General features: G+C 39.7%; 1 protein-coding gene across 1 annotated transcript in view; it reads left to right on the top strand.

Annotated features, from left to right (window-relative positions):
• Positions 1–9,243, top strand: part of lancl2 (LanC lantibiotic synthetase component C-like 2 (bacterial)) — a 53,153-nt gene extending 43,910 nt beyond the window's left edge. Inside the window, exons 6-10 of the mRNA XM_008438558.2 lie at positions 1,373–1,519; positions 2,493–2,675; positions 6,427–6,603; positions 6,690–6,762; positions 8,012–9,243. Coding sequence (XP_008436780.1) covers positions 1,373–1,519; positions 2,493–2,675; positions 6,427–6,603; positions 6,690–6,762; positions 8,012–8,088 — 657 coding nt within the window. The 3' untranslated portion in view covers positions 8,089–9,243. The remainder of the gene's footprint in view (positions 1–1,372; positions 1,520–2,492; positions 2,676–6,426; positions 6,604–6,689; positions 6,763–8,011) is intronic.
• The last annotated feature ends 4,217 nt before the right edge of the window (positions 9,244–13,460 follow it).

Here is a 13,460-nt window from a genome sequence, read left to right as displayed (position 1 = left end):
TAAGGTAATTTTATTTATTATTACTATTAAACTAAAATCTCCAGCATGGGGAAGTGGGATGAGCTCGACTTTTCTCGACAATATATATATATACTAGAGATGTGCCGATCGATCGGCCATCGATCATAATCGGCCGATTTCAGTGAAAATGTGTATGATCGGTGATCGCCGATCACGGTCTCTTGTTGCCGATCACACAAACCGATCACCTGCTTCTCATTTCACAGCCTGCCTGTGCAGCTGGTCTCCTCTTTCCTTCACACTGTGCAAGCGCGCAGCAACAAATACTAAGCGATGTGTAACTATAGAGCACTGAGTGACTGGGGAAGTTTCCGTGCTGCGACGGAAAATTGAAGCACGTGGGGTGAAGCACGTCAAAATGCATCAACACGACGAATCTAATATGGCATAAGAACAATGGCATACTTGACGGAGTTTGGCTACATCAAGGCTCCCTGCAGTAAAAATGACGATCAGATAGCAGGTAAAGCAGCGCACAGCTACAAACACTCACCCGGATTAGCATGATGGTCAGAAAGCTAAACAAATAACCCGCAAAACTATTTAAGTCTTCGAGCTGCGGTGTAAGACGCTGGTTCTGCTCTCGGTGTTGAACCGCTGCTACGCGATACAGGTAGTAATATTTCACAGACGGAACGCCGCTTCTGCTCCACCTGGTAGTGACTCTCACACCGAACCTCTGCTTAAAGCTGCAGCATCTAACTTAAAAAAAATAATTTTACATACGTATTAAAACTTTCGCTGTCCTAACATGAGACAGATAATCTCTGAAAAAAGAATCGATCTCCTCCCAGTTCTGCATAATTACTCCGCTCAGTCAGAAACAGCCAATCAGGACTAGCAGTAATCAGCTAGCTGCCATGCTATCAGGAAGTTTTCATTCAGTAACTCATGATTGTTTATTGTAATGGATCCTGTATTTGCCTTTGAATGTTAAGTTTTATACTTGAATCTTTTGGCAATGTTGAGAGGTTTTATTTTGATTTTTTGCATTATTTCGCCTCTTCAGAGCCTTCATATGTTTTCAGTCTGTTAAAGATAGTATTATTGATAGCAGTACAATTTACACAATGCCTGTTTTATTTTGTTTTTTTCTTGGAAAAAGCTATTTAAAAGCTTTTATCTAAATTAAGGTGAATTCATGGTTCCTTTTTCCACATAATGCAACCGTAGTGCTTATGATTAAAAAGATAATAATTATGTGATCGGTATCGGTGATCGGCCCTCCTGGGTGATCGGTATCGGCAGAAAAAAACCTGATCGGCACAACTCTAATATATATATACACAATGCGTGTGGATGAGATATACTTGGCTCATTGCTTTGATTGTCCATCGTCTCCTAACTGTAGGTGGTGACGGCCATCGTGGAATCAGGAAAGAACATGTCAGCTGAGGAGAAGAAGACGGATCGCTGCCCTCTCCTCTATGAATGGCATAAGAAGCAGTATGTTGGTGCTGCCCATGGTCTTACTGGCATCTTTTACATTCTGATGCAGGTAGGAGAAACCCCCAACCATAGCTGCTCAGCTGGTTCAGTTGTACACTTTCAAAAAATCTATAAATTATAAGGTAAAATCTGAAAGTAGTTGACCTGCTCACAAGTCAACAGGTCAGGTGTAGTTTAGTGAAGGGAGTTAGACATTGAGACCATTTCCATATTGTTTGAATGAACCAGTAGTATTGTTCTTGGTTAATCAGAAACTTTAGTCTGTTAGTAAAGCTCTGAGAATTCTCTGAAGTACTGGTCCTGATGCATTCTAGTCTGCTGAAGGGACTTCTGGTTTTATTGGAAGTCGGAAGAGGGGAACAGTGATGGTAAATAATCACATGTTGAAAAGACTCATTAGGACTTTGACAAAACCTTTTTAATCTTGTTTTGCTTTTTCAACAAATCAGTGCACAAATATTACAGTAGGCATTTCATAGAACCACTACCACAAACTGCTTGCCAAATATTTTTATTTATAAGAGTTTGAGACATTTTTGGAACATTAACAGAAATCATAATCTTGCTTAATTTGATTCATAATAATATGGTCTATATGCAACAGCTGAAGGATTAAAAGATAATTTCTTCACGTGAAGTAATTTGTATTTATCAAAACTATCACACTTTCACAATATGATGTAAATATTTAATGGGTTTGCTTGAACATTTACAACTAATCCATAATGGCCATTGCCCAGGTCTTGCTGAATGGCTGCTTTTCCCTCAGTAGAATGATACATAATTTCCTTTATGGTGAGCTTATTTTATGTTTTTGATTAAATTAATATTTTACTAGTTTTTAGAAAGTTCCCTTAGCAAAGGCACATTTTAGAAATGGGTAACAGGAGGACACATTTCCCATAACTTTAGGTTTCACAAGTCAATTAGGTCTATATCTGCCATTACAAGTTCCCGTTCTGTTATCTTCCTGTGTAACCATGGAGATAGATGAGCAGTGATTTGAGTGTTTCTCTGTTCAGCCCGGAGCCAGGCTCCACTCAACCATGCTGGTGGAGCTGGTCCGCCCCAGCATTGACTACGTCCGCCACAAGAGGTTTCGATCCGGGAACTTCCCATCGTCGCTAAGCAACGAGAGTGACCGGCTGGTACACTGGTGTCACGGAGCTCCGGGTGTCATCCACATGCTCATTATGGCCTACAAGGTGAGCCGCTCTGTCTATGGACCTTACCACAGGGTCCGCCTTTCATTGGCTAATGCCCATTTTACGTCACAGCGCAGTTATCACATGGGTTACCGGCTCACAAACTCATGATAATGTACATTGTGGACTACCACAGAAAGTTTTTGCGTCAGGACTCGAAAGAAAATGGTTCTCCCTCAGTGGGGTATCTGTACAGGCGATGTCAGGTATCCTGATCGTGTTTGTGGAACTAAAATTCACAGATTTCCAAAATCTGAAACGGAAAGCCTTGCTTGGTTGGATTAAAGCTTGTGCACGACCGCATTTGCAGCTCAACCGTCGTAGGATCAATAAGAACAAAGGATTGTCTGCTGGCGTAAGTATTATTGCTTTGCTTTCTTTGTGTTTAGTGAATGAAAAAAATTAAGTCAATAATAAACACATCCATTATGAAAACCTTTTAGCCAAGTACAGCATAATGTCAGTACCGATACAACTTCTACAACCTGAAGCCTGTCTGTTACAGCTTTACGTTAGCTGAACAGATCAATATGCAATGTGTACCGTATCTGACATACATTAAAGATTTTATTTCACCTGAAAAGGCCTTTTACTAAACTGTAATCGTGTTAGCCACGCTAGCACCGAGTACCGAGTATCAGGTCTAGGCACACTGATACATTTGCAAACAACAGAAATCAGTCATTTCAAAAGTAACTCTCTAAACCATGAATGCCCGACTTATCTTACAAGAACAGTAGGCATCAGTGATCTTGTTCAGCTATATTTATGCTGAGGGTGTGAGGATCTACTGTTTTCCTCATCGATCGGTAGCATTTAGCTGTGACTCGCACAATGTTGGAGGCATCCCGTGGCTCAAACACCTTGATGTCGTCCAAAAAAGATGATATGAACTTGTTGGTTCCTCTGTCCATTGTCGTCGCTGATATTTTTTGAAAATCCGGCAGAAATCCAACACTAATCGATTCAGAAATACTCTGTAGAGAGTCAGTTGAAATGAAATATGCCATGTTTAGACATAGAAACTAAGTCCTGCGAGGCTTCGTTTGTGAGCAATGCAGTCACATGGGACTGTCGAGGGGCGTTTCTGGGCATAGCTTGGTAAGGTCCATCGCAAGCACCCTGACTCCTCATTGCTCTGTAAGAACAGTGTTGCATGCAGCGTCATTTCATTAATTTTAACTTCTGAAGCTTCATCAGGCACTTTTACAGCTGAGACTGAGTTCTGTCTGACTGTAGACTGAGCCTGTTATCAGGAGTGCTCTGCAGGCTGCTGTCTGCTTGTTGGTCTGTTCTGGCAGTCTCACACCGTCCACTAATGTGAAGCGTTGTCCAGCACAGAACAGAGGGAAACGCTCAATAGGAGACCATATTTCCCAGAATGCTTCGCCTGCTACATCAGCACAGCTCCAGCTTTTGTTTTACTATGTGCAGGATTGAAGCCACTTTAGCAGCTGTTGTTGGCACCAGTATGATTTAATAACAAACTGTAATTATGAATCGGAAGTGGAATGATTAGTTCCCAAACATTTGTGTATTCATTTCATTGTGTGAACAACATCATATGTTCACTGATGATATGATTCCCTGTCAACTTAACATTTTTACTAAAACACAGTGGGCAGCAGGTGGACTGCCCTGGCGCACAGACCACCAGGCTCAGCAGGTTTTCTGTCAAGACAAATCCAGGTTTATAGAATCATGGCAGACAAGGTTATTTCTGCACAATTCAACTGACTGGAAGTTGTCAAGGAATCCAGTATGATTCTGATAAAGCATAGAGCAGCAGGGGAGAGAAACAGTTTCCTGTTAACAGAAAGGTGGCTCCAAAAGACCGTGACTCAGAATTACCAGCTTGGTCACCTGGGTTTTTAGGAGGGAGATAAGCAGACACATGGGGAGAAAAGAATCATTAGGCTCAAGGGCGTAAATCCCATCTCATTATTGGGGGGGACCATAAACAGGGAAATTTTTTAAGAGCAATTTTGGGGGTGTCGGCAAAGTTACATAAAATGTAACATAAAATGTGGCTTAAATTTTTTGTGTGTGTGTTCAAGCTGCACCACCAAAAATAACTAGTAAGTAGCAATGAATAACAAAAGTGTTTTTCTCAGTAAACAACCTGCTGAGACCCATAGAAGTCAAACTAAGATTCAAATGTTGCTTAGATATGAGTTTGGTTCAACGTCACCAATCTAATCTCTACTATATCTTTACAAAAATTTAAGACTATTAATAAAAACAAGTTTTAATAAGTAACTCCACTTAATAAAATTCCTCATACATATTGATTTATTGCAGTCAATAAAAGTCATGTGTTATGTAAATGATAACTGAAGTTGCTTTAAACTTTTATTTTTTACTTTGGGGGGCCATGGGGGGCAGATATGAGGGAGGTTCATGTCCTGGATGGCTGAGAACCTATAAATATGTAGAAATTGAATATTTGGGAAGTATAACTTAAATTTAAAGGTCAGCACCAGAGTTTTCTAGAAAAATATTCAGATTTTATTTTGTGGTTTTAAAGGCTCAACGTTGAAGATGGTAAGAAGTAAAGGCATACTTTATTTTGTTTGCCCCTCTGCTCTCGGTTCCCATACAGAGCTGTCGGCTAGTGGTAATGCTAAGCCCCTACCTCCCGTTTCAAACTCTTATATTATATTATATTATATTATATTATATTATATTATATTATATTATATTATATTATATTTAGAGAGCTAAATATAAATGAAATATTGGCTACCTTCGACAGAAAAAGGAGCTAAGTCTACAAAAGCAATGTAACAGTTTAGCTAGTTTTGATTTCCAAGGCATAACAAGGTAGTTTATCATATGTAATTCAACCAAAGTAATTAAGTAACAAACTGCAGTCTGATTTTTGTTAATGTGCTTCTTTCTATTGAGCAGTGAAAATAAATAAAACGTGTTACATGTCTTTTGTTTTAAGTATTTACTTACTGGAGGGTTTTTTTGTTAGTGCAGCAGAGCTACAGCAACAGAGCTACAGCAACAGCTGTCCTCACTTCACCGGCTCCAACGGAGCCTGTGCCATTCAGCGCTGCTGTCGCTCCGCCTATACTTTGGACTGAACCATTGTTCTAACTAAAGTGGGGGGAACCTAAAAATTTTGCATTATTTTTTTTCTTAGATGAATGGCAGACTTACTTTGTTCTTTGTTTCTATTGCCTTTTTTATATTAATATTGTTTAAATACAAGGGTTTCTTTCATGATGTCTTTGTGGGGGACAATTCTAGACTTTTCCGAGATTGGGGGGTCCGGACACCTCCGATCCCACAGTCTATATGACGTAAAGCAGCTCTGAGGACAGTGTGTGTAAAGCTGGGTGATAAGATAACTATCATAAGACAAAAACTGAAACCAAGAAAAGATGCAGACCCATACATCTTTCACATATTGTTCCTACCACATTGAAGCTTTTACTTTCAAGTTTAAAATTAATATTATTTCTGACTGTTACCTGCTGTGTTTTGTACAGCAAACATGCAAAAACAGTAAAAAAATCCTTTGACAGAATCCTGAGTTTTTAACGCTGCCATTCTTTCCTCATCATCTCAGGATCACTGTTTAGGACTGCAGAGGAAACCTTTTTCACAGTATTCTAATTTTGTGAAACACTGAATGTTTGGTTTTTATTACCTATCAACCATAATCAGAATTACAAGAAACCAAGTCTGTCTGATGATTCAGGATGAACTCCTGTTCCTTCTCCCTGACTGTGTCCTGCAGATGTTCAAAGAGGAGAAATACCTGAAGGATGCAGTAGACTGTGCTGAGGTCATCTGGCAGCGGGGCTTGCTAAGGAAAGGCTACGGTATCTGCCATGGGACCGCTGGCAATGGCTATGCCTTCTTAACCCTATATAAGCTCACACAGGAGAAAAAGTATATGTATCGAGCATGCAAGGTAAGGCAGGAACTTAGCTAAGCTTCACCATGGTGACTGGGTTTGGACCGGCTCTTGACCTGGTGGTGTGATTGCTTTTTTTCCAGTTTGCTGAGTGGTGCTTGGACTATGGGACTCATGGCTGTCGCATCCCAGACAGACCATACTCTTTGTTTGAAGGTACAACATCTATCTACTTGTGTTTTTACCTCACAAACTGCTTTGGTGTTGTTCCTCCAGGGCCAGGATCAAGTTTCCCCCAGTGTACTATTAACCTGATGGGCCACCAGGCTTTACTTGCCCCCTGATCAAGCCAAGTGTGGTTTAAATAGTTTTTTTTATAAACAAGTAAAGATGGATTATAAGTTTATAGTTAACTCGTTGAACTGTGTGTAAGGAGGCTGGCATCAATTGCTCCATCGCTGCACCTGCTCGTTGGCCTCATGCTATTATTTTGAAATTATGATGCCTGCTCCTCTGAATTTTTGTAACTTTTAAAATTTTAAATCATATAAATGTGGTGGGCCACTGGTGGACTCTCCTGGTGCCCCTACCAGCATTCTCAGCAGGGTTTCTGGGGGAATCCCTGCAGGATCATGTTTTCCTAACCACTGTCATAGACACTTGGTCTATTTTACTTTTCTGATCCAACAAAGTCCAGTTAGCCAGCTGCCTCAATAGCCGCTGCCTTTCAGTTTGCCTGAACTTCAGTACTGAAAAGGTAACAGAGCAGGAAAAGTCCTGCCTGTAAAATGAAATCCCTACCCAGACCATGTGATATGTCACTCTTACTTGTTTTTCAATAGGATCAGTTGTCAGGGAGTAACTCTTGCATAAACCAACCAGATGGACAGTGTGTTAGGGTGCTTCATGTTTCCTGAGAGAGACAATGAGCTTCTTGGCTACAGATCAGTAACTTTGTTACATTTCTGGCAGTCTACAGCCACCTACCAGGGAGTGTTAGTGCACTTAGAGACTGCCCACAGTCTTTATGGATTTGGGTATTTCATTTTTCAGCAGGACTTAGAGACTCCCAACACTGCCAAGAGTACCAATAACTTGCTTTAATGGTCATGGATTTACTCTGGCTGATTAGCCAGCAAACTGATCTTGCTTTGGCTCGTCAACAATGTAGACATGCCAAAGCAACTTGTTTCCTTAACACCTCAATGCATCAGCAGTCTGACCGGCTCACCTGTTTTCTACTGAGCACTGCTCCTTCAATAATTTTGCTGATGAACGTAAGTTCAGAGATTGACCTGTAATTATGCAGTAGTGATTTGTCCAGATTGTTCTTTTCTGATCAGATACAATGACAGGAAGAACTCTGGGCGAGATGTGAAGACAGGTGGAACTTCACTGCTTATAAGCAGAGTGAGAAGTGATGATGATGATGATGATGATGATGATGATGCGTTTCTTTTCTCAGGTATGGCAGGAACCATCCACTATCTGTCAGAGATGGCCAACCCTGAAGCCTCCAGCTTCCCTGCCTTTGAGCTTTAACCCTCCAACTGATGAGGCTGAGGATCGGGGGGACAGCAGGAGATGGGGATGGCGTGATCAGGGAGGTGTCAGTATTTGGACAACTTTGTTGTTGCTTTGGACAGAACAGTCCTGCTGGCAGCTGAATTTCAGTGAAATCAGTTTGTTTCTGGTTTTAACAGCATGATGAATGTTGTTGCTTAGGAGGAGGCAGGGGTTTCGGGGGGAGGAAAGGGTATAGAAGGTGGGTTTCCTGTTACAGATTATTATTCTGTGGATCAGCAACAGGAAGGATTCTGAAAACCTGTATGTCGCTCTTCCCTTTCATCCGGTGGTGTTTTGGACTCCATGAAGAACCTTCTCACTCAGAACGATTCATTGTCATCTGACAGAGCCTTCTCCACCCCATCCCACCTCTCCCCCATCGCACAGAGAATGAGGTGTGATACTGTTCTGGTGTTAAAATGTCTCTGCATGTTCATTATTGCAGCACTTGGTGTCTCATGTTCTGTTTGTAGTGTTTAAAAGGATCCATTCAGTTCTCCATGTGTGTCAAAATGTGCTAAAGTGTCATCTTTGATTTCATAATTGTAAACAATATATGTGGATTGAAGAATCAATGCGAGTGCTTTTTCCTGTGCATGCTGCTCTGATCCTGCGGTGGGAACTAGTTCCCCATCATGCCAGGCTGAAGAGTGGCTGGATATCATTTGAAGCTTTTTCTTGTTTGGTATGTCTGCAGCCTGACTGCACCTCGGTGGTGTTTCAATGTAAGCTGCTGTTGCAGCTCTGACACAGTGTTTAATGTCACACAGCTGGGAGGAACTTCAGAATGCTCCAATATCTGCCTCATATCAATATGCTTCTGAAAAACAAAACATGTCGTTATTTCAGGGCAGACTCCAGTTTTCCTTGAGGTCTGACCAATTCCAATTTAGTCAGATTCAGATATTTTTCCTAAGGACTATAATGCAAAAAAAGAAGACAAAAGTATGGAACATGACAAAGATGAATGAATTAGATTATGCAGTAGTTATTATGCTCTGCTTTATCATTGTTATTTAACAAAAAGTGCATCAAATTCCTTGCTGATGGGGTTATGGAATGACAATGTGAGGATATCTTATTTTTAATGAATACATGTCCAATCATAAATAAAGTTGGTTAGGAAAAATATGGCCAGTTCTAATCGCTGATTGATTGATACATCTCTAAGTCTGTAATAGATTTGTCTTATTCCCTAAAGTTCATATTAATAGAAATTCATTGTATTTATCAAGATAAATACAATGAACACCAAACGTTATATTTGTGAGGAATTCAACTTGTGGATTTGATCCCACCATAATGATTAGACCAGTTTTACATGAAGTGCTGAAAAGCATCTTAGATCTTTGGAGCCAAATAAGAAAAGCAGAAATAACTTTACGCTGTATTCCTCTAGCTTCCACTTGTGGCTAATTGATTTGGTAACTATTCACTTAATTGGTTTCAGGAGCTACCTACCAGATCAGTCTGCACTTGAGCAACTTTGGTGTCTTGGTTTGCAGTGTGAAAACATGCAGCTGCACAAATCCTGATAGAACTTGAATGTGCATTAAATGCTGAGATTTTAAGAGGAATCTCATTGCATTGGGGAAATTCACACTTCTCACACTTCTCTCCTAAGCTTAATGTGTTGGTTAACTTTTTTTTTTTTTAAAGTTGCATTAGACATGTAAAGTTTTGGATTTCGTTTGTGAAGTTTGATATTTTGTATAATTGGTCATACACACACTTAACTGATGCGTCTATGATATATTTTTGTCTAGACATAATGAGATAAACAATGACACACAGCTTCACTGTCTTGATATATAAAAAAGTATGCCTTGAGATAAATCGATTGTTTTGAGATATTCAAACTTCTTTATTTATATTCTTCCTATTTTGTTTTAGATGTCTGTAAACATCTAAAACAAAATTATTTCATATTGCGTTATGCTCCAACATATGCCTCATATCCATATGCTTCTAAAAAACAAAACAAACATCAAGTACATCTATGCATGAAATGATCAGTCTTACCTTGTTTATTTTTTTTGTTTGTTTTGTTTTTTTACAATGATGGTTAGGATTTAATCACTTTATATGTAGTGATGTCCAGACGCACCATTGCTCTGACTATGGGGTTTTTGAAGTCAGGAGAAGTTAAGCTCCCAAACTTGAGTCCTTCCAGGATTCCAGTTCCTTCTTTTGTTTCAGCCTGAATGCACAAATACTAGAATAATCAACAATGGATGTTGAGTTTAAGGAAATTCAGGAGTCACAATCAACATTAATCAGAAGTGATGTTTATTTACATATTTCCATTCATATAGCAAATCTGAAACTGGAAGCCTGAAAGCAGATAGTGGAGAGAGGGATAAATAGAAAGAACACAAGCGACCAACGGGTTATCTACCGCTTCCTGCTGCTTTTGCATAGTTCCGATAGAAATACAACTGCACTTTCTAAGATTATAGACCCTTTTCACAGTGACGTCAGACAATGGCTGCCATAACTCGAAGAGGTGTATCTTTACTTCCGGTGTGATTTTGCCTCGGGAAACCTGATTGAAAAAGTCACGTATACTAATTATCTTAAGGATAATTAGTATCCTTAAGACACTAATAACAACAGCATTTAAGTGTTAGATAGCCGTTATTACTCATTGTCAAGCCATCTTTCTCTGTGTATAAAATAATTTTGCTATAGTTTTGCTATTTTTTTGCTATAGTTTCTGTGGATACCTATTTGAAATACCACAATATTAGGAATGTGTGGAAAAACTACACGGCCAGTCGATCTTTTTAAACATTTCATTTTTAATCCCAAGGCTCTTTAACATTTATGTCGGCTTTCAGGGATTAATCTTTGCTTTGAGATCTATTTCAATCTTCCTTTGACGAGTTTCAACCTCTGACGCAACACATAAGTCAGAACAAGGTCTGCGTAATTTACATGTTTTGATGGTTTTGAAGATGAACTTAAAAAAAGGCAACATACCATATTATACCAATAAAGTCTTTCTAATTAGTTATTCCCGAGATCTTAATGGTTGTTTTACGGAATCGGATAGTATTTTTGAAAAGATTTGTAGTTCTTTAAGCTTATCGCATTGTTTACTTCCTGGTTCGGTAAAGGGGTCCTAAAAAGCCACGCCCACAGAAACATCAGTCTTTTCCAGCTGCCACCACCAGTTGATTTTGCCGCCCGTTGATCTATAACACCGGCTCCTCAAATGGATTAACACAACGTTGCATTCTCTTTAGTTTTATCTAGTCTGTAATGGAGACTTGAATTTAACGCGCCATTTCAACCAAAGGTTTTGAATGCGCTTCCTAACCAGACGCTCCAAAGCGTTATTTAACAATATGAGGTGTTGTTTAATTTATTTTTAAAATTGTATTTTCATACATTTATGCTAGGGCTGCCCAAGTCTAGTTTTCCAGAGCTACCATCTGCAACTTTAGATGTGTTCCTTTTCTAACACACCTGGATCATTGACTCATTATAAGCCTCTACAGAACTGAGTTGCTACTGATGAGGCAAGTCAACCTTTTGTCTGGGGTGTGATTTAGCAGGGATGCATCTAATCCCTGCTAATCTAATCCCTGGGCACTTCTGATTTGTACCGTCAATGTGGCCCGTTGAGGGTGGTCAATATGCTGAAGTGGCCCTCGGTGAAATTGAGTTTGACATCCCTGTTTTAAAACAACGGAAACAATTTCGGTATTCTGATTATTGAAATTTAAAAGTGATGAGGGATTTCTTTATTTAAATTGGTTCATTTTTCAGAGGGTTACAAAGTATTGTGATTTTAGTAATTACATGTTTATAAGAGCGATTTTTTTTGTTGTCCTTCCATGGAAGCGTGCAGCCTTCAAACGGAAATAAAACACTTTTTAATATAAGTTGCTGCTTGACATGATCACAGAACTGCCACAACATATGTACAAAAATATAGCTCATCACATTTCTCCAATGAAATGTTATCTATCGATCTATCGATCGATACTTTTTGTCCCAGACGAGCCCCCAATTGTTACGACTGGCTCAATGTCATAACAAAACGGGAGACCATGCAGGGGTTAAAGTGTAGAAAAATGAATATTTATTAAAAACAGCAATGGATTGTGGATATCAGTGTTGTAATGCAAATGCTTGGATGTGTTGTATGAGTGCATATGGAAGTGTTGAAGTGCCAAAACAAAGACAAACGCAAATGTGCAAAAAGGAGGGGAGCTGCTGCCTGGCAACAAACCACCACAAGCGTCAAGCGGCAGAGTGGACGCTGAAGGTGACCCAGAAGATGGAGACAGCCAGGTTTAAGTACTCTGCACTCCCAATCAACCTGATCAGCAGCACCTGTAAAGGGGAGGAGCACAAGGACAGACAAAAGCAACACCTGCAGCCCAGCCCTTAAGGCCCAGGGCCGTAACATCCTATGAATATGGCAACACTTAAAACAAGCAATGCTATTTTTGAAGGTTGAAATGTGTTACTTAATTTAAGCATTTCTTTAACTATTATTAAGAGGATAACTTAAATAACAGATGTTATTGATATATTGATCCTCTATTGGCTTAGTATATTAAAAAAAAAACCCTGATCTTCAGCTTCAATGAGCAGCCTTTTTTTTTTTTTTTAAAGAAAAAACATTATGATGATGCACAATCTTAAAGAATCTTTCTTGCTCTCCTCATCACCTGTGGATGCTGCTGTGTTCCCTGCCTGAGGTCCTTGGCTGTTCAGTGCATCACCTCCAACATAGAGAAGGGCAGCGGTACCAATAGAACCTCACCTGCCTATCAGATGGTTTCCCAGAACCAAAAGACGACCGTGGAACTCCAGCTTTCCAGAGTTTAAGAGCAGTACTAGTATCTAGTGACAAAAATATATGCTTTTCTTCACTTTAAAGTTCTTTATATAATCCATTGATTTCGCTTTTTGTTGTGATTTTTCTGTTGCAGAATGAAGTCCAATCCTTTCTGGGTGTGCCAGGATGTGAGACTGTGGGCGCCTTCCACGAYTGGTGGACCAATTTACAGCTGAAACGCCACTGAAGCCTCGCGGGCCTGTCGGGGTTTCCCATCGAGCTGCGCCGGCTCAACATCTGGACACACGCAGAAACTGATTTGACGTTGATAGGTCTTGCTATAGAGAGACTGATATGATTAGATTTTATTACTATTATTACATTTTACTTAGAAAGCAGTTTTACTTGTTTTCTCATCATAGTTCATTCATACTATATTTTGACTGTGCTGCCTTGATCCTGATTTATTGGTTTGCTGTTTAATGTTCGTTGTGTCATGATCCGTGTTTCTATGTGTTTATTTTCTAGTTTCTGTGTGATTCTGTTCCCTGTT

This window comes from Poecilia reticulata, linkage group LG20, assembly GCF_000633615.1.
Source record: "Poecilia reticulata strain Guanapo linkage group LG20, Guppy_female_1.0+MT, whole genome shotgun sequence".
NCBI lineage: Eukaryota > Metazoa > Chordata > Actinopteri > Cyprinodontiformes > Poeciliidae > Poecilia > Poecilia reticulata.
Note: the sequence above shows the minus strand (reverse complement) of the source record. Positions and strands in the feature narration are given on the sequence as shown.